Raw genomic sequence first — 27,980 nt, 5'->3', positions numbered from 1 at the left:
CGGGATCCTGGAATTTGCCAAATTCGTAATCCCAGGATCCGCTTCTCGCTTAGAACACAACTATGAGGGTTATTTGCGGGAATGCATTTATGCGTGTAAAAACACTATATATTTCCAAATGTGCAACGAAACCGTTATTTCCTAAATAGCTCAACCGCTCTACACTGTTACGCTATCAGAAATTAGAAATTAGGCAACTCCACTTGTACTAAATGCAATATTTGAAATATTAGTAGACTGTTCAATGAACATAGTTGCGCATCATGCTGCTCCTGGGCATGTCCAATAATCAATATCCCATATCCTCAAGACTGAGATTTTGACGTTCCTGATCGGAACCACATATTACCCACACTTTTGTTGACCAGCGGCTATCTTTTGTGCTCGGGTTTTGGAGCCATATGACAGTGATGAACATGTATCATCACATAGACACATGATACACACCGCATAAGACATTTCTGTCACTTTTCTCATCCTTGCAGCGGTGATAAAGTGAATTTGTTACAGGTCTGTGTTTGGCCCTCGCCGGAAGAAGTTATGAATCACCAAAATCATTATGACGTATAAATCACATGTGAATCACTCAATCACGCATTGTTCACGGCCTGAATCACTTCTCTGGAGACTCAATTTCTGTGCTGTTTTAGGCAACATGATTTAAAATCGTGCTGGAGATAACTTGTGCTCTTCAACTTTGCCAACCATGGGAACCATGCCATTCGCAAGTCATAACACTAACGTCATTGCATTTACACACCCGGTATCAGCTTCCGTTACAATACTTTTCTCCAGCTACCAGGAGCTGAGTTGGTCTCCAACATCAGTTTTTAGTCAGGCACCGCGATTATCCCGCCATGCGAAGGCGTCGTCTACCATCTTCCCATCTGCAGGCTTGCCATGTGAAGTAACTGCTTCACATGGTGCTTGTAATGCATTGATAAGCAGGTGATGCTCTTTTGATACAAATCCAGTTGGTTAGTGCGTGTTTTTCTCAAACGCCTTGACCCTGGGATTTATGCTAAATCGCGGGATCTAAATTATTATCAGTCACGGGATCGTGCCGCCTGGGCACCACACGCAGCCTTCGCTGTCGCCCGGTGTGACCGCTGCCGGCCGACGGTGCCTGAGATGTGACCGCTGCCGGCCGACGGTGCCTAAGATGTGACCGCTGCCGGCCGACGGTGCCCAAGATGTGACCGCTGCCGGCCGACGGTGCCTAAGATGTGACCGCTGCCGGCCGACGGTGCCTAAGATGTGACCGCTGCCGGCCGACGGTGCCTAAGATGTGACCGCTGGCAGCCGACGGTGCCTAAGATGTGACCGCTGCCAGCCGACGGTGCCTGAGATGTGACCGCTGCCGGCCGACTTTGCCTGAGATGTGACCGCTGTCAGCCGACGGTGCCTAACAAACCGCTCTGTCCGCAGGTCCCCCCACTGTGGGCGGTTCTGGCCTTCTGCCTGATCCTGGCCTCCACCACCACAGGTGAGAGTGAGTGACAGCGCCTGGAGGTGCAGGGGCGCGAGTGGCGCGCGCAACAAACTTGGCGCGCCACAAACCAGTCTGTCTGTCAGCCTCGCAAGCCGTGTCGGAATGCAGGCGAAGATCTGGCGGATGAAGGCAGTAACCGGGATTATTTCATGCGATTCCAAGCTCTGTTTGGGCATGTTGCATTTGGTCACGTGGTCACTAGGTTGGGGGCCGAAAGCACGGACGGCGCCACCTGTGGAGGGGATGTGCCGGGGTCGCGTCTCAAATAACCATGATATTCGCATTACACTAATGGTGTTGCATGGTCGTGATAGCCCATCTATACCCTACCACTGCTCATCTGTACTCTGCACCTACAACCCCAATTGTCGGCCGGTGGCGCCGTTTGTGGCTGCAGATATTACCAGATCCATCATATAGGCCATCATGTAGGTTAATGGGTCGTGAGGGTCATCAGGTAGATGTCTACTGTGCAATACTAGGCAATACGAAATGATGTGACCGGTTCGTGCATGGAAAATAATAACATTTATAAGCTGGTATGGCTTATCCCAGAGGACGGCTCTTAATATGACGGACAAGTTTTGCTTACTTATAACGTAGCCTTTATTTCCCCATATAACGGTTAGCTCTTTGAATTAAATGAGATTAAGCTACAATGAATGCAGAGATTGCTTCGGGAAGGTTGCTGGAGATACATGTGGGTTGTGTTTTGAACCCATCTCCGAACTTATTTCCTGCTGAGACGAATCATCGGTCATTGCTGGCCCGATTGAAGCCGTGCTGACTCAGTGAGCGAAGCAGCAAAATATCCGTTATCAGGCCAACCGTCCAGTGAGTTTACAAATTATAATCGCTTTTTATCTATGAGTCCTCGCCCAAATCAACTGAAAATCGTTAATCATTCGAAAGACATGCTGTAGACTGTCCTTTATCCGCCGCGTGAGGGTGTGCGGATGTAGAGCATTGTTTGAGACGGGAATTCACATACCGTCTGTGGTTCTGAAAAGGTACAGGTTTTCCCCCGTTACATTCAGCGAGCTTATCCGCGTTAAAAACATTCAACGTTGCATGCGCACGCGATGAGATATATGCCTAATCAATATTGGGTGTTTTGGACTGCTATTTCAGAAAACTTAATAGCATGAAATCATTTATAGTAAGCCCGGAAGCTGTCGACCGTTAAACTATTAAAAAATATGTCGCCACAAACAAGCTTTTATTGAATAAACCAAAGCTGTGTATGGGAATCAAGACCTAGAAACGCATCGCGCGTTTCCTTACATGGCAAATTGCGACACGTTGTCTGCGCTAGCCTAACTGTCAATGCATTCCCTGCCAGTCATTTGATCACCAGAATCGACCTCACCCATTGGTCAAGGCAATTGATTTGCTCCCGGCGTATGGCATGGCTAGTTATGCTGTCTTGAATGTGGTTCAAGGGCATGATAACAATTTAGGTCGCACCTAGTTCAGGTTACACCAAGTGTGGATTTAAATCATGACCAGGATAACTCATTTTGCCACCACAAAATGTCAATAATTAAAAAAGGAATCAATTTTGGACGTGTGCTTTGGTTCGATGCGTTTCATTGCGTTTGATACGGGCTAGTATATTCGTGCACTGTCATTGTTTCACTGAGAGATAGCTTCGAGTCCTGAGAGATTTGTTCAATTTGTGTAGATTATGTGTATATCTATATATGTTTATATACAATACGATGCAATGTATGTATATATATACAATATCAACTTTTCCCCATTTATGTGGCTGCAATAATACCGGATGCACTCGCCGTGCCTCTGTGGCCGGGTGTGCCTCATTGACCGGGCGTGCCCCAGTGACCGGGCGTGCCCCAGTGGCCAGGTGTGCCTCAGTGACCGGGCGTGCCCCAGTGACCAGGTGTGCCTCAGTGACCGGGTGTGCCTCAGTGACCGGGCGTGCCCCAATGACCGGGTGTGCCTCAGTGACCGGGCGTGTCCCTGTGACCAGGCATGTCCCAGTGACCGGGTGTGCCTCAGTGACCGTGTGTGCCTCAGTGACCGGGTGTGCCCCAGTGACCGGGTGTGCCCCAGTGGCCGGGCGTGCCCCAGTGACCGGGCGTGCCCTCTGTGGCCGGGTGTGCCTCAGTGACCGGGTGTGCCCCAGTGACGGGGTGTGCCCCAGTGACCGGGTGTGCCCCAGTGACCGGGTGGGACCTTGTCACGTGGTACCGGGCGTGGTCAGTCGCCAGGCTCCCCCTCCCGTGGGAGCCGTCCCACCGGGCGGCGGCGGCCTCAGGGTCAGGTGGCGGCCGGCGGTCACCACAAACCGGCCATTTGCCGGGGTTACGCTGGGAGCAGTTTCACACTGTCACAGAGCGGCCAATGTCGGGGGTCATGTCGGGGGCAGGCTGACAGCCGTCACAGACCGGCCATATGCGGTCATGCCGGGGAGCAGTTTCACAACCGTTACAGACCGACCGCTCCTCCGGCGCTCCCCGGGATCCAGCTGGGGAGCGGTCTCCCAGGCCGCTGCCAGCGGCAGGCTGAGACGTGGGTCTAGTTGTCAGAGCCGAACGCTCCCGATTTCTCACCAAGATCCACTGGCTGGGCTCGCGCTTAATTCAATTAACGGCTAACTGCGATTCTTTTTAAACCTTTTTCGGACCAAAAAACCATGCAAAAAAAACATTTAATCCTGTTTTTCATGAGATGGTATCTCAAGGACAGGAGAAAATGAAAAACTATTTGAACAAAGCCGAGGTCATGACCCTAATTTTGTAACAGTATGTTAATGACTCAAAAGCGCCTTTACAAACCAGGGTCGCGTACCCAGAATGGGCCTCAGAACCCTGGTAGTTCGTGCCTGTGGAGTGGGGCTCGCACAGTTTGCCGCACAACAGGTAGTGGGGGAGGGGACTGGTATACCTACGCCTGAAAGTCATCCGCGTCCAACTGCCGGCTTTTGCCATAAAGCGAACTTGGTCTTGGTGCGGGATACTTTCTTTCGAAAGTGGCTTACTTGGGAAAATCACGTGGCGGATGTGATGCTGAACAGGCAGTGAGGCGGCGCGTGCAGTCAGTTGAGCCATGCCAGCAGCTGGTTTGAAACCGGCTGGCGCATGAGCACGTCCTGGTGTCCCTCAAGGCAGCCGATGGCAGGCGTTTTCCTTGTACGGAGCGAAAACAGGCGATCAGCACGCAAAAAACAACGCTTCACCTAGCGGATGCGGTCAGATTCCGACGTCATAAACTCCGACGTGACGCGTCAAGGTGTGTCAAGTGTTCAGCCGCGTGGCGGTGCCATCGATTTAACGGCAGACGTCATTGGTGTCCAGTTATCACGGTGGACTGTTGTGAGGTTTCACGCAGCGCCTCGTGTTTGTGTCCGGCAGCTGCTGCACAAAGTGCTGCGTATGTGTGTTAATTACTACTGCGGCCTCCAGCTCCCCAAAAAAGGCACTGTCGAGTTGGTGCACGGCACTGAGCCTGTGGATCATTATCAAGCAGGAATGCTGCGGTAATCAATACACTTTCACAGCGGAATCTCTAACCCGCGCCCGGTTTGTTTTACTTTTTCAGACGCGGCCATCAAGAAGACGCGAAAACGAGTAGTGTGCTACTACGCCAACTGGTCGGTGTACCGTCTGGGCCTGGCCAAGTATGTACCGGCCAACATCAACCCCTACCTGTGCACGCACCTGGTGTACGCCTTCGGCGGGTTCGACGACGACTTCCAGCTGCAGCCGTTCGACAAGTACCAGGACATCGAGAAAGGTGAGACGGGACGCGCGAGCGATGAGAACGCTCAGATCACGGGATGCCGAAGTCTTCGTCGTCATCTTCTTCATCAACCGGTCTTCGTGTCGAAGACCAGTTGATGCGTCCGTGGACAGGCTCTGGACCCGACCAAGGCGGCTGGTGGTCGTGGGTCCGAGCCATGTGAAGCGTGTTCGTGTTTCCCAGTTTTCCCCGAGACGTGTCCACAAGCGGTCGTGTTAGAGCGGTGCATGGCACGATTGCAGATCCATCGACGCTGCTTGTCTGGCGGGCTGGTAAACATAAGTCTGTGGTTCGGACCGGCTATGGAGACATGGCAACGCGGACGGATCCAAGTGATGTCCAGCAAATGATTTCTATGGGTGAATTCATCGGAATAAGTCACAAAAATGTTGAGTTCACGGCTCGGATCGTGTTCCGCACTTTCGTTGTCGCCTCCCTGTCCTTCTGCACTGTAATGCGGTCATAGCATGGACTTGGCGACGGGATCTGACGATTGGAACCGACGGCATGGAAGTAAAGACTTGAGGGAGCTGTACTGTGCTGCTTCTGGCACGTCCTTTGTTGGGACGATATGCATTAATGACCTGGCGTCAGCTGACTGGCGTCCAGAAGTTGCCTGGAGCCACATTGGGCAATGGAACATATCTAGCTAACCGTTCATTGTATGCGGCCTGATCAATGCCATACCTCACTGTAACTGGACGCAGCCCATGCCGCCCACAAATGCCCCCGCAGTAGTACAATGCACGCAACGCCCTAGCGCCCAGCCTGCAACGCACTCGAGAGAGCATGTCGGCACACACCCCACGTGAGAACCCACGCCCACCTCAAACAATGCCGCGGTCAGTCTAGCCTACGTTCGGGCCGTGTCCTATTGTGACGCACGCTGCGATATGGTGGCCCAATCGGTCCGAGACCGGGCCAAGCCGCCGGACACGCTCAGGGGGGAGGTCGAGCCGGCGCGGGCGGGGTCGGCCGGACGCGTCGACGGCCGCTTCTGACCAGCCCGCCCCCCCCCCCCCTCCCCGTGACCACCACGGCCACCTCGCCGCGGTGGCGATTGCACAGACGACCCGGCCGCCGCGGGCGCTGGTCGCGATCAAAGCGCGCGACCGGTCGCGCGCGACCGTCACGCGCTCGGCGTGACGGGCGCGGTTGTGCGCGTGCGCGGGGCCGTTGGCTGGGCGACGGCCACGGTCAGCTGCTGTCGGGCGTGACGACCAATCAGGCTGAGCCGTCCCGGCGGCCGGCAAAAACGGCGAGGCCGTCGCGCAAACATGATATGCTGTACAGGGTGGCGGCCGGTGGTCTGGTTAGCAGGTGATGGGCTGCTCCTCACCCCGGGGTTAACAGGTGGCGGGCTGGTCCTCACCACGGGATTATACTCCGAAGGGAGAGTGGAGGGGGGAGGGGGTGGGGGGGGGCAGGGAAGCGGTGAACTGCCGTTGCGTGACGGGTAATCTCTGACCGACGGAAGGTTGCAAAAGCAGCCTCAGTGGATTCATATGCAGAACAAACGAGACACAGGCGTGCGCTTCTGTTGAGCATTGAAACGGTGGGAAATCGCTGGCACAGCGTCGACCAGGGGCGCGCTGATTACCGAGCAATGTTGCAGCAATGATCAGGCCGTGACGAACTCACTGTGGCGTGACAAACATTTCTGGTTGCGGAGGTGTTGCGGAGTTAAACGTGTGTTGTTTAAAAGCGTAGGTTAAAGGGCCGTGCTATCTTGAGAACGCAGCATTTATGCAACGATTGGCTAAATATCAAAGGAAGTGCAGACAAGGTTAAAGACTATTAGCTGAGTTCAATGCCATTTATGGCAAACATTCGCAGTTATTGCATCACGATAGATGCCAGTGATCAGGGGTGAGGTTTCGTTTCAGTTCGCGTACTCTGACGTTGACGTATCGCTTAGTGGGTTGAGTTTTTTCACAGTTCAGCTCCCCCAGCTCATTTTGCAAAACCACGCCACTGCCAGTCATCACTTCATCATCAGTCCCTGTTCAGTGAACAGAGATGATGATGAGGCTTGAAGTCTCAATTTAGAAGCAAGGGAGTAAGACTTGGCAAACGTGATCCTCCGTGACCTGCGCTCTCAGAGCCGGACCCAGCAGACGTGACCTTACCTGACCCCGCTCCCACAGGAGGATACGCGCGCTTCAACGGCCTGAAGCAGTACAACAAGGGCCTGCGCACGCTGCTGGCGCTTGGAGGATGGAATGAGGGCTCGGGCAGGTTCTCCGAGATGGTCGCCGACCCTGACTACAGAAGCACGTGAGTCAGATAGGAAGCTCGCACCAACCGCGCAGTCGTCTGCTTGCCGGGCTTGGGACGCCCTGCCGAAGGATGCTGTCGTTTTACGGACAGATTGAGACGAGGCAATAGTATTACGGATGAAGTGGTTGTAACAATCTTCCTCGCCTAGGAAGGTTAGTGTGTGTTTACTAATTAATGAGACAGAGACGATAGAATGAGCAACGGTTCCATCCATGAAGTGTGCTATGTTATGTTACATGTCATGTAAAGATATGCTAAGTTACATCCGAGACGCCACGTCCCATCCCATGCAGTCTCGGTGAACAACGATTGTGATATCTTGCTTACGTTTCACCCGTGCTCTTATGCCTACTGTACTCCTTCTTTCTCACTACCACGTGCACGTGTAGTAATCTCTCCCTCAGTTGTCTTGTACCTGTCCTCAAACCTCACAACAGGTGCACCAGCGCACGCTGAGGCGTCGCGCCCCAATCGTCTCAATCTAGTTTAAACATCTTGTTATATATCAGCATTCACCACACCGTGGCTGTGGCAGTGTCAGTGCAGACGACCCTGGCGTTATTGGCGGCATTGTTCGTCGGGAGGAAAACGGTGTGAAGCGGGGATCTCCTGGCATGGCACGGCCTTCCCAAACAGGAAACCCTGTGGCCTTCAAATCCGCGGGGCAGTTTGGTCCGATAGTACGCCTGGTGAAGGACTGGACGTTTGGTTTAGTAACACAGTTGTCGGGCGAGTGCGTTTTGACATCCATCGGGACAGTCCGGGCCCTCAAGGTCATGGACATGGCGGCCAACGCGTCATTTTATTGCCACTGGTATGTCCTCGAGGTCTTCGGGTCGTCAGGGTCGCCGACATTAGGATTTAATGCGCCAGGTCGTTGGCGCAAAAGTCTACTTGCAAGTGTCTAGTGGCTTCTTTTTTTGCTGCATGCGTGCTATATCTCTCTTAAGTAAAAAAACATACGGTTGATGTGAATTTCACTTAGAAACATGTGTGATCGTAGTGTGGAACACTGCCATTCCATCCACATGAGCCAAAATGGCAATGAGATTCTGAACAGGCGTACTCAACTCACAGGCGCCATGAGGAAGCAATCTATGTCCTTGCTTTGTAATTTCATGCTTACATTCAGGGTTAACAATGGGAAACATGCTGAAATGTCAAACCCAAACATTTCAGTCGTCAAACAAAACCATGTGCGCGCAAATCATGCATGCAAATCACGCCGCACACCATGCTTACATCCGCGTCCTAACATGAGTTTTATTACTCCCATTATACCCGTACTATTTGCTTTACGAGCACGGACGTGCTGCCCGCTGTGAAGGCGTCCCACCACGCGGAACTACGGCAACGGCGCACGTGAAGAGCATTGCTCCTCATTGCTGCCGTGTGCGGGGCGATGGGAAGGGTCGTGACCCGCGAGGCGATGCAGGGTTCTCCGCACCCCGGACACTGCCGGTGCTCCGGGGCGCCCCGTCCGGGTGTCGTGGGACCTTTCGGTCGGTGTGGCCTCTCAGGTGTTTGGCAATGACCCATCGTGACCTCGGTTAGACTGTGGTGAGCTCTATGGACCAGTCATTGGGCACATTCCATGCAATGTGGGGAGCGGATGGTCGTTGTTGTGTGAGTACGCACCCGTGAGCTGTGAATGTGAGCCGAGTGTGAGCCGACATTGTGACCGCCGCAATAATGGAAGTAATGCTCTTTTAGCGCCACGCTGATTCCACGTGTTTTTGTTGTTGTTGTGCAGCAGCCTGCGACAGAGAGCGTCAAAGCAAACGCCATACGTAAGTGCAGTGTGCCTGATACATTCGTAACTTTTGTACCTGATCGGAAATCCAGAACGTTAAACGACCATGCGTTTCAATTCAGCCCACAAAGGCTTTGTAAACGTCGCACACGAGTGAAACCGCGAGATGGCCTGCACGTATGACTAAAGACCTTCTGCATTGTTGCACAGCGAGCTCAGGAGACCCGACCGCGCGCGCTGTTCCGCGTTCAACCAAGGCCGAACGGGCCCCGTTCGTGTTTGTGCTGTCATGCGGAGAAAACAGCCGAGCTGACCTCGTGATCCTAGCGAACGACGCTGCTTTGTTTTTACTGCCGGTCTGCTGAAGCGCAAATTGGATGTCAGTCGATTCGTTTACGCAGTCGAGACGGTGGAACCACAGCGCAATGCATGCAGCAGAGCCGGCAGCGCGTCTCCATGGTTCAGGACGAGACGAAACGTCATTTATTTCGCCTGTTCAGCACTGCGCTGCACTGATATTGCACTGTTTTGAATCAGCTATCTGTCGGAGGCGACGTATTAATTTAAAACGCTTTCCTTTGCGCAGGCGCAGGAACAAGCAATCGTTTTGTGGAACGTGTTCGTGACCGACAGGAAGCTCCATCCCTAAAGCGCCATACCACAGCGTCACGTATCTCGCACTGAACAATTTGCACATCATTCAGTGCACTTGCCAGCACGTGACACCACCATCTCTGTCATCCCCGCAGGTTCACACTGAGTGTGATTCGCTACTTGCGTCAGTACAACTTCGACGGTCTGGACCTGGACTGGGAGTACCCGGGGTCACGGGCCGGCAGCGACTTCACCGACAAGGAGAACTATGCCACCCTCTGCGAGGTTAGTGCCCGCCGGCAGGCCTGCCGCAGGCCGCGATCGCGGCAGGCGACCACTGGGCGAAGTCAGGGGCCGTTGACATGATCGTCAACAACATCAGCGGCGGCTTTGACCACCAGTTCGCGGCTTTCGGTTCTGTCTGTGTCCATGCATACCATTTCAATATCCGCCTTTGTATGTGCATATGCAACGCGCATATAACATCATTTCATGTCATAGCAGCACTCTCCTCATCGCACGCAGTATACATTGCACATCAAAATACGCAATGCATTTTTGGCCAGTTTGAACTGAATTCAATGTAGAATGATAACGGTGAACGGGCGGTGGCTGAACGTCGGTCTGCAGCGGCTGACCCCGCCAGCTGACCCCCGCCCGGCGGCTGACCCTTGGCCTGCGGCGGCTGGCCCCGGCGGCTGACCCCCGGCCTGTAGCCGCTGACATACGGTGGCTGACCCCCGCCCGGTGGCTGACCCTCGGCCTGCGGCGGCTGAACCCCGGCCTGTAGCCGCTGACATACGGTGGCTGACCCCCGCCCGGCGGCTGACCCTCGGCCTGCGGCTGCAGGAGCTGCGGACGGCGTTCGAGGCCGAGTCCCTGCAGACGAATCGTCCCCGCGCTGCTGCTGACCGTGGCCGTGCCTGCCGGTATCTCCAACATCGAGAAGGGCTTTGACGTGCCTCGACTCAACGCGTTAGTGAACTCAGGGTTTTCCATTTTCTGGGGAGGAGGGCTAAGGAATGGAGAGGGGGGGGGGGGGGAGGGAGCGTCAGTAGGCAACGTCGCCAGTGTGCTGTTGGGGAGATGTCTCCTAGCAAATGCTTACCTGTCTTCTGGTGACAACGACGTGTAGTTTTGAGGACGCCTAGTGCGCTGCAGTGTTCCATAGCGGTAATCTTACTTTTATCATCATGGGCATGATTTCGTGAGAGGCATGCTAGGAACAGCAGGCTGCACCAAGCTGTTCCGCGGAGCATGTTGTCCGGACGCGTGAGCGTCATCTATTCTTGCGGTGGTATCTGTGACAGCGTGTGCTAGCGCCTCAGGTTTTCAGACGTGATTTTTCTCATATACGAGTGTTAATCTTGCAGTCTGCAAACTTTAAAAAGGCTGGGTCTACCGACAAAGAATTGTCTTTAAGCCAAAAGTATGGAATATTGAGGGCATCTCTCCCAAGTTATTTCTTACGGCTCGTTTTGCCAGGAGCTTCACTTTGCACCATGGCGATTCTGCAAAGTTTTTTGCTATTTCCATTGGTCCATTAGGAGGTGACTGCATGGGAGAACCTTGACTACGACAGAACCCATGGCTGATATAAGCAGGACAGGCTTGAGCCCGGGTTTTTCGACAAGAGTTCTTATGCTGACAGTTATCTGCTCTCATTATACCATGTGGACTGGTTAAACGACGACATCAAACATTGTGTGCATTGTGAATACACGACGCATCAAGACGCTCATTATACGACGCTGATGACCACGAGTGACCACACTTCACTTGGTTCACTTCACTTCCCTTCGATCGCTTTATCTCACCTGTGGTGATGTGATGATGTGATGTGATGTACAGCTTGAATCTGCGGGCATTGACAGTGTTTTGTGTGTTTTCCATTGTTTCTTGAAGCGTCACTAAACCAGTAGACCTCATGGTATATTGAAGGTCGCTAACTGCAGACATTAAAGCTCTGCTCATAATTACTAGCCTCACGACGGAGGACATGGCGTCGGAGCGGCGAAATTTTTCATGCTTGTGATGCCTTGAACTAGAAATGGTACTTCATGAAATCAGAATCTGTGTTTTGGAGAACCAGAGATAAAGAAATCATTTAGCAGGCCCAATCGTTAAAATTACCATCTGTGATTCCCACGATGTCACCTCATGATGACCTCCGGTGATTCATCTGGTGTCATCTGGTGTACCAAAAATGCCCGCCTGGCTATGGGTGTCCCGCTGTGCTTCCAGTAGTTGCACCATCACTTTTTTGCTCACACTTTTCCATAAATGCGTGTTGAGTAATTTTAGCGACATGTGATCTTCCCAAAGCATGAGTGTTCGTGACTTTTCCTCGGTGCAAATTACCCGCGCCTCTGAGCAGACCGGCACGCATGCGTGACGCGCTGGCGCGGGGTATCAACGCGTGGGAGCCCATCTGAATGGGAAGTCTCTCCTGTCTCTCGGTCGTGCTCAACGTCTGCGTGTCACCCAAAAATGCTGACACGTCCTCCGACGTCTGGTTATCTGATCATGAGTGGTCTGCTGAGGGAAGACCAGCTAATTGCGCAAGCAGTTTTCTTTGTTAGCGCATCAGTGACACCGCGCCTCGTTGCAACAGACCATGCCGCCACCATCGCGAACAAAGGACACTACACATGGGCAGGAATCTTTCGTCTTCGCAGCTGATCTTCCTTTTCAGCTGGTTGCAAAGATTCCCCTGAGGAATTTCAATTATAAATGCCGCTGGGATTATGACTGGCGGCCTAAGCTGATCCAGCACGGAGCGGCTGCTGGCAGGGCCGGATACAGACAGGTGGTGGCTGACTCAGTGGCTCTTACTACGGGGCGAGCCACCGCCTCCGCCTTCAGAAAATAGAGCCAGTCAAACGTACTGATTGACGTTCTCTCCACACCTCACACCGAACTACGCCCCGGATTCTCTGCGGTTCCGCACGCTGTTGGGAAACGCAACTCACAAGTCATCTTTGCGGTTACGTCTTACTCATCCCTGCCGCAATGAACCATGCCGTGAAGGTCGACTTGGGCACACGGAGAAAGTATGATCGACATTGCGCCAGCGTGCGTTAAAACGCAAATGGTGTAATTCATTGCAGATAAATACACGTAAGCTAAGCTTATCAATGAAGCCTATGCTGGAGAGAGCTGGTGCTAGCGAGAGCTAGTGGCCAACGCTTCTTCGAGTGTTGGCAATAGGCATAACTCCCGGTTGGCGTTCGCATGTCGGGCGAATCGGGCATTTGGCGTTGCGGTGTGAATCGGGCCCGGGATTGGCCGATTCCACAAGGGATAAGCACTGACCGAGTGACGCAAAACGATGATGGTGACGTAAAATGCCCAAAACGGCCAGGGCTTCTCTTCTCCAGACCTGAAATCTGAATGACTTCTCGTTGCAAACGTGATAATCTTGACGGGCACTTCTGCTGAAATTTGGGCCGCGAATTCGCTTATGTCCTCGTTTATCGTGCATGCCATATGTTGCGATCTTTTGGAAATTCCCTTGTAATCTTCGGACCGAAAATAATTCCACAAAATCCACGACTGCATGGCCTGCTCCAGCGATGATGTCATGCCGGTGATGATGTGTGGGTTCCAGACAAGTGTGCATATTTATCGAGCCGTTTCTTTTACAAAGGTTTTAATGAATTATTAAAAGCTGCGTGTCTGGCTCATTCGAGACTGCGTCTACCAAAACGGAAAAGCAAGCCGCGACTTGATGTTCTCGCTGCGTCTTATTTAATCGACATCGGGTCGAGATTGTTGCAAGAATGTCATGAAAGCATGCTCATCTTTGGTAAAACACGCAGCCCAGTGGGCCACTTAGCTGTTGTTAACTTCGACATGGTAACACCTGCATTTGAGCGCAACTTCGCCCGTCCTTGTTATTGCCTTAATCATGCGCTATTGTTTTCTAAGCACTTCACTGCAACGCCATTCTGTGCTCCAGTGTGGTGGACTTCTTCAACATCCTGGCGTACGACTACCACGCCTCGACCGAGGCTCTGACGGATCACCACGCACCACTCTTGGCCGCCCCGGGCACCTCCGAGTTCGACTACCGCAGCGAGCTGAACGTGGTGAGTGTGCTCATCTGAGAATCCGGAGTGAGGCACGCTGCCAGCGGTCAGTGGCGCCGCCGCGTTTCACGCATTGCTGGTGAAAGGAAATCCGAGCCTGAACCAGTGGTGAGCCTTGAAGACCTGATTCTTGTGTTGCATTCTACATAGCCGATTTTACGGTTACATTACAGCCTGTAGTGTCGGGGAATCGCAAATAAAAGGCAATCGAATGCGTACGTTGTTGCGGCTTATCGTAACAGCCTTTTTATTGCGCCGAAGGTATGGAGCGCCGTCCGTAAGTAGATCGCAAATAGCCATTCCGAGCTTACATGGTCGAAGGGGAAATACGAAACTCCAGCTAATGACGTGTCAGAAGTTATTCGCTGGCACTCTGACTGACACTCACAGTGTCGTTGAAACCTGCACAGGAGTTCTAATACTATAACACGTTTTATCTTGGCCTATACTTTATTCTAGCTTTACGGACAACTCCAAAACCGGAACATAATACTAGCTCAACCCTATGTTCTCCGTAAGTAAACTTCAGAGATTGCGATCACTTCTGTATTCTGCCAGTGGTCAGCTGTTTTTATTCTGATCAGATCAACCGGCAGGATGTCCGGCAAGCAGTGACCTTTACGCCGCGTAGGCCGTTCGATAAAAACGACCCCGCGTCGGCAAGAACTAATCGTATCTTCTCTTGCATACTTCCACATCACATCACCAAGCACGCGCAGGACTGCGTTCCGTGGCATGCGCATGCGGGTATCAGGGTGCTAAGCAGACATCCGTTCTCAGGACTACACGGTGCGGTTCTACCTGAAGTCGGGGGCCGATCGGCGCAAGCTTGTGGTGGGCATCCCCACCTACGGCAGGTCCTACACCCTGCTGGACGAGAACTTCAGCGGTCTGCAGGCGGCCGCCGAGAAGGCCGGCACCAAGGGCAAGAGCACCAAGGAGGACGGCTACCTCAGCTTCTACGAGGTGAGGCAGTGCGGCAGGTGGGGAGCGTCCCAAGTGCTCTGAGCGCGGCCATCCCTCTGGCCGCGGAGGGCTGGCTTACATGCGCTATAAACATGTGGCTAAGACTGTGGTGGAAAAGCTTTGTTTCACTGCCAGTGCTCCCTGAGTCGCACCGAGCCATGCATGACCGAAGAACAAAACGTGGCACGTATTCTCTTGCGTATGCATTACGATGGGTAACATGTGTTGACGATATTGTCGTTTTTCATTTCACTTTTATTTTTAACAGCATTTGTGTATGTTTGTGTGTTCGGCATTAACGTTCATTCCTGCGCACTGCGTCTAACTGACAAACGCCGAACAAGCTCATGTCAGACAGATGATAGTCCTATAAACTTAATCGTAGACATGCATGCGTAGTCGACAAGTCCTATAAAGGAGCGCTTTGATAGAAATTATGACAAATCACCACGCGTTATTTAACTAGCTACGATATTTAAAGAAACAAATATTCCCGTAGATGAGACAGTTGTAATGGCCTTATTCCTGGGAGAAAAAAGGGAAATCGAGATATAACAAATACTCCGCATGGTTTGCATGAGTGACTTCAGGCGCAGAGCACCTGTCAGACATGGCCCGCCGCGTTTATCCAGAACCCACCACCCAGGCTGTGTCGTCCAGTTCACCGGATTATTCTACCTCCGCCCTTTCGTCGGATGGAATTGTGGATTGTTTTACGCGCTGCACAATGCTGCCGCATGTCCCCCCCCCCCCCCTCACCCACCCCCACACGTATTTCAAATTGTACCCGAAGTGCGTTGACGCTGAGACGAGCAAGCGGACCTGTGCGGTATGGAGCGCACGCATACACAAATGAATAACGCTGGCGTCTGGTGGTTGTGCAGATCTGTGAGCACGTGGCGGTGGATGAGTGGAAGGTGTTCCGGCCCTACCCCGACGCCATGGGCCCGTACGCCACCAGCGGCAAGCAGTGGGTTGGCTACGACGACGAGTTCATCGCCAGGAAGAAGGTGAGTCGCTGGTGCGGTGACTTATCTATCGAGAAAAGTGAGGTAACTACAATACTGCAATGACTAATTCAACACAAAAAGGATGTAAATCCACGGATGAGGTGGCGAATTAGCCATAAAAAGTAAGACGTTTGTTTTAATAATGAACGATGTCAGCAGTGGGTTTGAAGTGTGGCAAGGCATGAGGTCCAGTGCTATGCACACTGTTAAAAGGGCTGTTATCGGGTGTGATGTTGAGCTATTAGTAAACTTTGGTAAGCTAATAAGTCCACTACCCAAAAAAGGAGTTGGCATGAGAGATACCGTTTTGGTGTCGTCGAACCTATTTCAAACTTGAGTCTCCTTGCTTGGCCGACCTAAGTGATTTTTCTGGCTGAAGGTACTGAAAAATACCATCTTTTGGCATCCCATCTTGAGCCTCGTACGTTCCACTGACGGAACATAGTCATCTCGGCAGCACCATGTTCTTTCCCTGCCTATCTGACCATCTTTGGCGTCCCACAGACAAAACACGTGTAAGATAATCATCCTGACAACAGGTTCCATCCCCACCTGTCTTCCGACACCACACCCTTGGTCGTCCTCAGGCAGAATATGTGCGTGACAACCGTCTGGGCGGCATCATGTTCTGGTCGATCGACAACGACGACTTCCGCGGCCGCTGCTCTGGCAAGCCGTACCCCCTCATCGAGGCGGCTAAGGAGGCGTTCCTAGCCCCGGCTCCAGGGTAAGCACTCCCGCGTATCCACCCGTACAATCCGGATCAAAAGGGCCCGAATTTCACTGGCGGCAATTAAAGCTGGTTTTGATTGCTACTTGGCTTATGCGCTGACTATTAACGCCTACATATAAGTCCGCTAGGTTGATTAAGAGTGCTTTTTTAAAATATTATATTCAGTGAAGCTGCAATCTTGACAGAAAAGTACTCGTTACTTGGTCTCCGTTCCTTCAGGAAACACCTCGGTCTTTTTGTAATGGTTCAGTGGTCAGCGATTCGATGCACGAGTATATTGTGCTGTTAACTTAGCATTATAACAGCAAACATACGACTTTAACATTCCGCCAAATGCGCTTAGCTTCATGTTTTTCCCGACCCCATCCGTAAATGTTTTCTTATTGATGGTGGTCTTCGACAGCGAGTGATCGGAATTAGGAAGGGCATGGCCGGATGCGCATAGACTTCCCCCCGTCGCCAGTGATTGCTCTGCGTTGTCCTTCTGCGGACGTAAACCCAAGTGTATGGACGCAGTGGGCCCGGGGCATCTGACCTCCATAGGGACGCAGTGGGACCGGGGCACGTGGCTTCCATACGGACGCAGTGGGCCCGGGGCATCTGACTTCCGTACGGACGCAGTGGGACCGGGGCATCTGACTTCCATACGGACGCAGTGGCACCGGGGCATCTGAATTCTTCTGACACAGTCATCTGGCTGCAGGGAATCACCTGACTTCTTAGGCATGGCGCTTAGGAATGAAACCCCTTAAGTCACAAATGAAGATTCAAAGCATTCTCATCCAAAAGCATCGCATGGTTTTGGAGGAAGCTCACAGTCCGACCACACATATTAAATGTCACGGTTGCCTTGTTCAGAAGTTTGAGCATTGAACACAGAAGACACAACGCGTGTAGGACGCTCCTGATGGTGGGCAATTGCAATGCTATCTTTTTTACAGTCCAACACGTGCTGTTTTAACTCAAGCCACCAGCAAGTTCCTATTGGGTCTCCGTTTGCGATTTTAGTACCAGTGTCCGTGTGTGGCATTGGTCAAATCTTTGCATGCCGATGTATGTTTTTGTGCTTAGTGGTTGTTCCAGGGTCACGAACATTTGTCACTCATGATGCCAAACATGATACTTGTCACGCACGACAGACATGCAGCCAAACCTGACGCACGGCATGAACGATAGCATTTTGGTGAAGTCAGCCCGCGAGTTTTTTCTTCTTCGCGTGAGGTGCACAGTGACCTGCTGAAGTGTCCGTAGACTGACCTGAGTACCCTGCTGTTGTAGGGACCTGCCGAAGCAAGCGAAGGGACCGACGCCACCCCCGCCGGCGACGCCGGACCCCGGAGCAGGTGACGAACGCACTGCGTTTCTAGCGCTGCCATTGGCTCGCCGAACGGTAGCTTGTGACGTCATGACGCAAAACAGTCGTGGCCATGGCGTCAATACATTAGCCGGGCAAGACGCCCGGGCAGATAGTTTGTGTTTCCTTGCTCTTAACGACGGGCATACCCACGAAACCAGCAACCGTGAAAGTCACTTTCGTCCTAAAATCGTCTCAATTATTGCTGCATGATAGGAATAATATTAAACACACCCCACGTCAGATATGCCGCCGCTGGGTCAGAATAATCTCGTCGGACGCCACCCACAGCATTTCTCGGTCTTGATTTGACCGAGCCGTGCCTTACGCCCCGGCAGGCTTCAACTGCAAGCGGGAGGGCTTCTTCGCCCACCCGGAGGAGTGTAACAAGTACTTCTGGTGTCTGGCCGGCGGCCCCCTTGGCATCGTGCCGCACAGCTTCACCTGCCCGTCCGGCCTGCTCTTCAACAGGCAGACCGACTCCTGTGACTTCCCCAGGAACGTCAAGTGCAAGGTCTGTGCCGCAGTTGGGTTGCAGGCACCGGTGGCAAGGGCGTCACCAAGGGGGCGGGTGAGAGGGCGTCATCATGGGGACGGTTGGGAGGGGCGTCATCGCAGGGGTGGGCGAGAGGGGTGTCATTATGGGGTGGGTTTTGCGAAGGAGTAGCGTCTATGGGTGTAATGGAAGAAGGTCAGCCAACGATAAAGACATTGGTTATGTTATATGTTGTTCTTCCGCATTTGGCTGTGCGTTAATTTCTCAAAAGAGCTTGTTGCTGGCCGATCGCAATTGTGGTGTTCAATTAATTCGTTAACTTCAATTATGGACAACGCTCGACCTTTTAGGCCTGGCTAGTCGTCCGAGGGTGATGTTGGTAACAGCAGGTCGTAAGCACACCCACAAGCCTAGTTCGTACCCGCTGGAGCTGGATTTCGAGCTAGACGTTTAAGGTACGTCAGAAGTTCCACAGCACAAACCTACACCGCAGTCAGCGTCCCGCAGCCGTGGCATTCCCACCCCTGTCCACAGATCGTGGCTAAAGAGGTCCAGTCGATCACGTTCCCGCCGACCAAGGAGCCGACCGTGCTGCCGGCGGAGCCGGAGGGCAACATCGGCGAGGTCACGCCCGATCCGTTCGAGCAGTTCTACGAGGACTACGACACGGCTGACCTGCCACCGCTCGACCTTGACCTGCCGGCTCGGCCGAAGAGGCCGGACACGAGCATAAGCGCCGCCGAGAAGAGACCCGAACCGGAGGTGGGTCTTGAGAGCTTACTGCGCGTCACTGCTGGTCGTTGACGATCACTAAAGGTCAGTGATTACTACGTGTGAAGACCGATTTGGCCGCTGCTGCTGCCAACCGACATTAGGTTATCAATGAAGGTTATTGTAGGTCATTAAGGGTTAATGTTACGTGACGGAATGGGCTCAACCGGGAAAGGTGCATTCTGAAGGAAGTTCACGGTGGTCCGCTGGGAGGTATGGAGGTCGCTGAAGGTCACATGGGGTTGTCTCTTGAAGGTCTTGGGGGGCATTAAAGGTAACTCGTCGAGCTCGGCGAAAATGCAGGTCGAACGAAGGTGGTCAGACCGCACATGCCTGTGATAGGGGGAACACTGAGCACGACCATAGACCGCTGAGGGTTATTTTACGTCACTTAAAAAATCACCAGATGTCACAGAGCTGGCATGTTAAGTCGGTAGTGACCCCGGGCTGGTCAACGTCGTGCTGTGTAACAGAAATCACTGAATGACAACAAGATTAAGAAGCAATCGCCAATGGCTAACGAACATTATGTACAGACTATGCAGATTGTGGCATTGGTTCGGACGGCACAGGCACCTTGTGCGCTTCAGAGGATGGAAGTGGCCGGCTTTGAAGGTCACGTGACCGATATAGAAAGATCATTTACTTTGGACTGAAACTCACGATCAGTTTTAGGAGGACGTGCTGCCCGGATCGCTACACATCAGTAGTTGTGTTGATGGGGGCATTGGCGGAGCACACATCACCGCACATCTGAGCGGTGGATCACCTTCTGAAAGCTACAGATGGCCCTTGCGATAAGCACCGTGGGCTCACTTTAGTACGTGATTGCATCATTGTTGGTCTCCAGCTGATCAACAACAATTTGAACTCATGTGGCTCCCGGTTTTGCAAGCCCCCATCTATTATACAAACAGATCAGTAAACTTCGGCAACTTTAGCACAAACTGGTGCTGGTGGAGAAAGAAGCAGGATGCATATCAAAGGGAACCGGCTCGTTAGACAGAAATTAGTGGTTACGGGAAGGTGCCTAGTGATGCAAGCCAGTTCCTGACGTCAGCGGAATATGGTAGAAAATGATGTGGTACTCGCTTGTTTTCGAGGTCATTGGAGGAAACCATAAGCAGATAGTTAAAAGCGTGTTTTTGACACTATTACATTCTCCAGTCTGTTGTTTATTGTAGACGATAAGATGTAGGCAACTTGCAACAGCCGTTTTAAAGCGATCACCTTGAGACTAGGCGCCGTTTGAGATACGTATGCCGTAAAGCACTCGCTGGATGAAAGAATAACGATTTGGTATAGCGGCAGGATATCGATGGCGTGGCTCGTGGGTTATTTTCCAACGCTTTTCCACCGAGCACTGCATATTGACAGCAGTTCTTACCGTGTGTCTTCCTACTCACATGCAACTCTTAATGTTGTTTGTGTAATTGACATACCACTTTCGCGTCATTAATGCCGCTAACGTATTTCACGAATGCTTCAATTCGCATTCTGTGCGTTTCATACGTGGTACGACGCAGCCGCACACTCAAGCTTTCACAAAAACTTAACGTTTCACTCAATGCCAGTGATTGGTTGAAATACACGGAAGTGCTGTCGGCGGTATATGTGGCTGTGTTGAACAGCATACCATATGCTGTTTGTGGCGATAGCGACCCGTGAGCTCTGAAGTAGGGATAAGCTCTCATCCAAGGTCAGAACGCAGGACAGACACACTTCGGCCTCCACGTTCTCGGCACAAGTCATCAGGCATGCATTCGCGTTCCCAGCGTATCCGTCAGATGCGATTTGTCCTATTGCCAGTGTTATCACGTACATGCCTGCGGGTGTAATAGTGCTTTTTATGCCTTAAGGAGAGTCATCCTTCTCGATACCCCAGATTGATGCACTGATAGGCCTTCAACATGACATACCGAAGGAGATAGAGTGTTTAGAAGCATAATGAATGCAAATATGCCCTCACATTCTGAGAACTATGTCTAGGTAGTCATGGCCTAAGAATGCCACCATAAATAAAACATGGTAATACATTAGCATGCACAATGCCCGACCGGTTATCGCCTTGAGTTATAAGTATTCATCTCCAGCTCGCAAGCGATATGATCTCAACTTCACCTCACAAAACGCCCGTAGTGGTAGCACTTGCCGGCGTCATGCTTGGTGCCAGGACAATGCCAAATGACGCTCAACTTCCGAGCGGACAGACGAGTGGCGCAGACGGACAAGTAACGCCGCCGTACTGGGCGAGTAACACCGTCGTGTTGGACAAGTGACGCCGCCGTGTTGGTCAAGCGACGCCGTCATACTGGGCGAGTAACACCGCCGTGTTGGACAAGTGACGCCGCCGTGTTGGACAAGTGACGTCGCCGTGTTGGATAAGTGACGCCGCCGTACTGGGCGAGCGACGCCGCCGCGACGGACGAGTGACGCCGCCGTGTTGGACATGTGACGCCGCCGTGTTGGACAAGTGACGCCGCCGTGTTGGACAAGTGACGTCGCCGTGTTGGACAAGTGACGCCGCCGTGTTGGACAAGTGACGCCGCCGTGTTGGACAAGTGACGCCGCCGTGTTGGTCCAGTGACGCCGTCATACTGGGCGAGTAACACCGCCGTGTTGGACAAGTGACGTCGCCGTACTCGGCGAGCGACGCCGCCGTGACGGACGAGTGACGCCGCCGTGACGGACGAGTGACGCCGCCGCGTGAGACGCTGACAGAGCCGGACGCCTCTGCACACGCTGACCCGCCCCTCTCGTGCAGGTTCTCGGCGGCTCCCGAGGCGCAGGCGCGGCCAGCAGACCGAAGCCGTCGCCGCCTGCCGAAGCGGACGAGTCGGACCCAGAGGAGCTTAAGCAGCTGCTGGCGCTCATTCAACAGCTCGGTCAGTCCAGCAGCGGGCGACGGCCTCGCTGAGTTAAGCCTGTGCCACGGGCGCGAGACAAGGGAATGCGTCGCTTGGAGTCATTTCTCACTGCGATTTTTGTAGACGCCCGGTTCGAAGTGTGACCACGATTTATCGCAAACGTGCGATGTCTTGTCTCACAAGTAGCGCTTGTCTGACGTGTAATCGCGGTCGAATGCTGATCGGCAAAACATTGGTCAGGCTAGGAAGCGCGGCAAGGTCGCGGCGATGCATGCTACGTTAACCCTCGCCCTGATGCGGAGTTTTCCTTAGCGCGGACTGATAAAAGGGAGTAGGGGCGATGCGGCCCTGGCCCCTGGCGTTTCCGCACTAGTGAAGATAAAGATTAGTGTAAAACACCAGTAGATTGTTTTCAATGAGCTCTAGCGATTGGTTCTAGCTTTTATATTGCTGGGTTAACAATTATCCCAAGTATGTCATGTCAAAGTTCAAATCTTCCAGAAAATTACACCTTTTCAGACGGTGAGGTCTCCTCAAACTACCTTAGGGACGGGGGGGGGGGACAGGTGAAGTATGCTCCCGTATCAGGGCGAGTGTGAGATCGTTCGTTATCACTTGGAGGAAAGATCAAAAGAGAAACTGTGCGCTTTACTGTAAGTACCTTTCGGGATGGTGGGGAATTTTCCCTGCGCATGATTTGTTTGTTTAGTACGACAATTCCAAAAACCACTCCTTCGGGAAATTTAATTAGATGCATGACAAAACGATGCCAGTCAGTGAAGTTTTAAGCGTCTTGAAAAGCGGTATGTTGGAACGCCATTTGCGGTTGGCTTATCAGATTTCGCACATTGAGCACGAGGGCCACAAATATAAGTTATAGACATGGTTCAGTCCCGAAATCCGACGAAATCTATGGCTTATCTATCGGTGGAAGAATGCCACCCGTTTAGTATGGTCTAGCCCAAATCCACCATCCAGGGGAATTTGGGATGTGGAATGTCTTGTGCTACCCTGCATATAAACTCCAGCCTATTGACCGCCGTAGCGCAGACACGCTGGTGCTGCGACGCTTCGCTGTGCGGACAAACCGCGAACTCTGCGGATATCAGATGTGATTGCTGAGCTCACATTCAACATTTTCGCCGCCAACGCTATAAAATGTCCCTTTGGGTGACGACACACCCCTGGACGTGCATGTTCCCTGCGTCCTTTGCTGACATCATCACTCATTGTCGGCAGGCGGCCTGGACGCCGTGCAGAAGCTGCTAGACGGGGGCGGGGCTGACGCGGTGGGCCCAGGGCTGCTGTCGGCGAAGGACCGCCAGACGCTGGTTAAGGTTATCGGTGGTCAGACCACCACCACCGCCCGGCCACGGTGAGTACTGACGTCACAAGCGCTAGTTTTCTGGGCAGGAGGAAGGGCCATTGTTTTATGATCACTGGGTGAGTTGATATGGACTGCGATCGTGCATGTTTTGCATTGCAGGAAGCAGCGCTGGTGAACTGTCACACCTGGATTCTTGTGTTACTTGTTGGTTAGCAGATTGCCTGGATATATAACTCATTCCCCGGGTGGTAGCTGACGCCGAGACGCTCCGTTTTCAGCTACTCTGCGATCGCCCGCGAGCAGCCCACCGATGGGACAACGCCCGGACCGTCGTCCGCAGACGAGGCGGAGGCTGAGCCTGAGAACAGCCGCCCCCGACTGTCCCTGTTGCGCCGCCCGCGGCCAGAGGTCACGCAAGACGGACCCGAGGGCACTGGGTCAGAGGCCGTCAGCAACACCCGCCGTCGGCCCCAGTACAGCAGCATCCAGCGGAACAGGTGGGTTGGCTTCTGTGGGGCAGCGCGGTCAGGCGCTGAGTGCTAGGATGTTGATAGTTGCATCGCGTACAGCGTTAGGCTTGTGGCTTCGCCGTGGGGCCTTTACAGCAAACTTTGGTCGTTGTGCTGGTGTTTTTGGGGTTCGTGTGGCGCACGCCGTGAAAAAGAAAATACCGAGTCTGTCACAAGCAGTATCTCGCGAGATTCCACATCTTTTTGAGCTGCATGTCTGCGGACATTGTGACTTAAAGCCACAAGGCTGAATACGTCGACTGAAGCTGACGAGCTCAACGAATTTCTGCATCTAATTTTCAACGTCAGCAATGACTGATAAGATCTGGCTGAATGTCGAACTCTGATGGACCGAAAGCACACAACACATCATCTCGTCCGGACAAGCCATCACTTGACAGGCAGTTTAATCCTATTCACATGTGGCATGCTTGTGAAGGCACTCGTTCACTTCAAGTCCGCGCTAACAATGTGTATCAGCTGATACGGATCTCGAATAGATCAGCCGATAGTCCCCAGTGCAGTCCTCTCCACGGCTATACATATATTTGGTAGTATCGTGCTTCTGCGCTGGTTGTGCACTGCGATGGATAAACGCTGCAGTGAGTTGTTCAGTGTATTAGCGAGGAACATTATTCACATAAGTGAGACAGAAGTATAGCGTTATTCCTCGGAGAAAACCAGGAGAATGAAGATGTAGTTGGGTTGATATTTTTGCAACATATCGAAACAATAGCAAAAGGAATTCACTTATGTCATTGTTCTCTCCTCTACTCTCTAATTCTCCTGGTTTTCTCCGAGGAATAAGGCTCATGCTACTGTCTTATCAACGCTGTAGTGAGGACGGCTCTTGTAATGCTGAACTTGGATGCTGTTCTCTTGATCTGGGTTGGAAACGGTGGTATCTTGTAGGGTATCCTTATAAGCTGAAGCGCTCTTCCTCCAGTTCAAAAAATTAAAACGGGAAGAACCGTTTCTTTAATATAGGGAGACAAGGAAAAAATTAAGTGGGTGAGTGGGAAACTAGGCAAACATTTCTTGGAAACGGAGACAGCACCGAACTATGCCATGAGAGAGCACATCCACCCATCACAACCACAGCGTCCTGACTCCGATCGCCCCCCCCCCCCCCTCAGGCAACCGCAGACAACGCCAGCTGACGACAGTGGCGATGTGACGTCATCCGGCAAGGGGCGGCGGCAGTACGTCACGCTGCGGCGTGGGCGGCCCTCGGCGACGGCTGATGAGGACGGGCAGACCGCGGACGCTGACTTCGGCGGCAGAAGGTGAGGCTGCGGAGATGCGGCGTGGTGGCCAAAACACAAGGCGCCCGCGGGCCGATATCGCCATGCCTCGAAGTGTGTGGTGGCATGGTGTGACGAAACCTTTGGCTGGAAGCCTGAGCGTCGGCATTTAATTGTGTACATCGTAACCCGGAGGCCTTTGGCTGCTGCAGTCTGACCAGGTTCGCTACCTGTCCTTTTTACGATCCGTCAGGCAGCTAAGCGCCACTAGGACAGACCGCTATCCTACCACGAATCTCATTGGCGTGCTCCTCCAGCAATGTGTTGTGTCGGGGCCAAGTGTCAGGCGTGTGACAGTTGTGACGGTTGTTTCAGATATGTCACGCTCAATCGGTCTCGTCCGACGCCTCCCACCAAACCGGAGCCTGACTCCGAGGACCAGTCTGATCCGACAGGGAGCCCCTCGGAGGTCAGTGTGTGTCCTGGTCGGCCGTGCTTTCTAGACGTTAGGCAAAAGCGGCGTTTGTATATAACAGCTAGCTCATGTTAGAAACGGGAGGATAGGGCCGACCAGCTGCGAGAAAGCGATAACTTTTGGAATGGCATGTTTTACGTGTGTGCTCTGGCGTTTGTTGTGAGATGTTTGAACGCGTGCATGGGTCTACATCCAGTCGTGTTACTAACGCTTTAAGTGTTCCTAGAGCAACGTGTTTTGGCTCTGCCAGTAGTTGATAGAAAGCTGTTCGAAAAGCGGCCATCAGTCAACCAGCTGAACATTGCTGTCTTAGCTGAGTGGACGTCCTGCTACTGCAGGCTCCCTCCGTAGCTGTCCTAGCCGGGAGCGCTGCCCTAGCGACCCGCCCCGCTGCCCTAGTGGCTGCCCTAGCGCGGCACCGCTCTGATACGCGGTGCTCGGTTTCAGGTCAGCACGGGACCTGACGGCGTGGGTCTGCCCGAGCAGAACGAGGCCTCGGCCGGCGCCGGGCGCGACTCCCCTAACGCCGCTAGCGAGGCCTCCAGCAAATTAACCAATGACCCAGCTGGGTTCGAGTCGCTGCTTGACCTTACAGACGAGGCTGCCAACAGCCTGGAACCCGAACCCAAACGCCGGGTCCGCATTCGTCTGCGCCGACCGTTTGACCGCTCTTCAGCGGGCCCCACGGAAGAACCTACGGAGCGACCGACAGAAGAACCCACCGAAGGACCCGAGGAAGAGCTGACCGCGTCCGAAGCAGGACAAGATAGGCCCTCGCGTCGGCAGGATGAGCGGAAGATCCGCGTGATCCGTCTGAAGCGTCCGCGCGACCGTGGTGGGTCGGACCGCAGCTCAGGCGAGTCCGAGAGCTCCCCCACACCCCCGCCGGAGCTGCGCGACAACGAGGTCACAATTGACAACCTGGAGCAGACCAGCGAGGCCGAGCCTGCCGGGTATGGAGTCCTCACCACAGTCCGCACGCCGCTGTTTGAGTCAGCCCTGCAGGGGGCGCGCGAGGGGGAGCCCACGGCCGCGCCCAAACAAGCCGTGGACGCCATCGAGACCGACCGGCGAAGAATCGAGTCGAGCGTCAGGACGTCGGCGCTGTTCGACAACGATCTGCCTCAGGCGGTGAGCGCGCGCGGGCCGGCGGCGACTGGCCGTCGCGCCCCGCTACGCCGTGGAGGGTCCGACTTCAGACTGAGGAACACGCTGAGGCGACTGGACAGCTCGCGGCGGCGGACTGGACAGGAGACCACGGATGAGCGGCCGGAGCTCGGCGGATCGCTGCGCAGCCGAGTCAGGAGCGGTCTGCGGCGCCAGGGCGAGGAGCCCGCTCCTGATGAAGCGCGGGAGGCGGTCGAGGAGCCGCTGGATGTGACCACGGAGTCGGCGCTCGAGGAGACGACGACGCAGCGCGGCCTGCGCAGGATTGCGCTTCGGGGCCGCGACAGGCTGTCGGCGCTGCGGGGAAGATCCAGGGACGGTGGCCGGAGACGGCTGGCCGAGCTGGTGTCGGAGTCGGCCACAGAATCGCCCGAGTTTACTGCGGATGCCGTCACTGATGTGGAAGCTGAGGCGACGGAGAGTGTGCCTGAGGAGGTCACTGAAGACCCTGCAGGAATTGCGGCTATCTTGGGCAGCGCACCCGTCACGGAGCTACCAGTTTCGGCCACCACAACAGCGTCTTCAGAGTTGCTAGAGACAACGACGGACGGGCTCGAGACAACAACCGCTTTGCCCGATCTCGGCGAAGTATCAACGACAGAAGCGACTCCTGACGCAGATAGCTCTCCAATTCGCAGCCAGATCCTCCAGGAGGACCCCCTTCCGGAAGAGAAAGAGGAAGCTGCAGAGGCAGTCGAGCGGCCCGGCCGAAGGGGCCTTTTCCGACGTGTGCGCCCGGCGGAGACTGAAACTGCCTTGGGCACGGCAGCCGATGGCTCTGATGTCGAGGAGGACGGTCGCGAAAGACAGTTCCGGCGTCTGCGCCCTGTCGGCGGCCGGAACGTTCTCCGCTTGAGGCGCCCAGGCCGTCCGAGTGAGCCCGTCACGGAACTGCCTCCTACAGTCGCCACAACAGCCTCTGCCGAATCGCTAGAGACAACGACTGACGGACTCGTGATCGAGAGCACGACCATTCTGCCAGATCTCGGCGAATTGTCGACGACAGAACAGGTTCCTGACACGGACAGCCCTCCCGTTCCTAGCCAGGTCCTCCAGGAAGACCTCCAGAGGAACCGCTGCCAGTAG

The 27,980-nt window shown here is 53.6% G+C and overlaps 1 protein-coding gene across 1 annotated transcript; it reads left to right on the top strand.

Annotated features, from left to right (window-relative positions):
• Window positions 1-1,428: 1,428 nt before the first annotated feature.
• On the top strand, window positions 1,429-27,980 carry LOC119095737 (uncharacterized; the record flags this gene model as incomplete). The annotated part of the gene is given in 19 exon segments (XM_037218590.1): window positions 1,429-1,486; window positions 5,057-5,251; window positions 7,405-7,534; window positions 10,040-10,169; window positions 10,734-10,784; window positions 10,786-10,859; window positions 13,846-13,975; window positions 14,756-14,941; window positions 15,826-15,951; window positions 16,539-16,678; window positions 17,963-18,027; window positions 18,377-18,552; window positions 19,069-19,296; window positions 22,070-22,190; window positions 23,412-23,547; window positions 23,778-23,996; window positions 25,145-25,294; window positions 25,628-25,721; window positions 26,175-27,980. Coding segments are annotated over 19 exon segments (4,215 nt in total), but the record flags the coding sequence as incomplete, so codon positions are not given.

Source organism: Pollicipes pollicipes, unplaced genomic scaffold (genome assembly GCF_011947565.3).
Source record: "Pollicipes pollicipes isolate AB1234 unplaced genomic scaffold, Ppol_2.1 Scaffold_4219;HRSCAF=4965_pilon_pilon_pilon, whole genome shotgun sequence".
Lineage (NCBI taxonomy): Eukaryota > Metazoa > Arthropoda > Thecostraca > Pollicipedomorpha > Pollicipedidae > Pollicipes > Pollicipes pollicipes.
The sequence above is the reverse complement of the archived record's forward strand: the minus strand, read 5'-3'. Positions and strand labels throughout refer to the sequence as shown.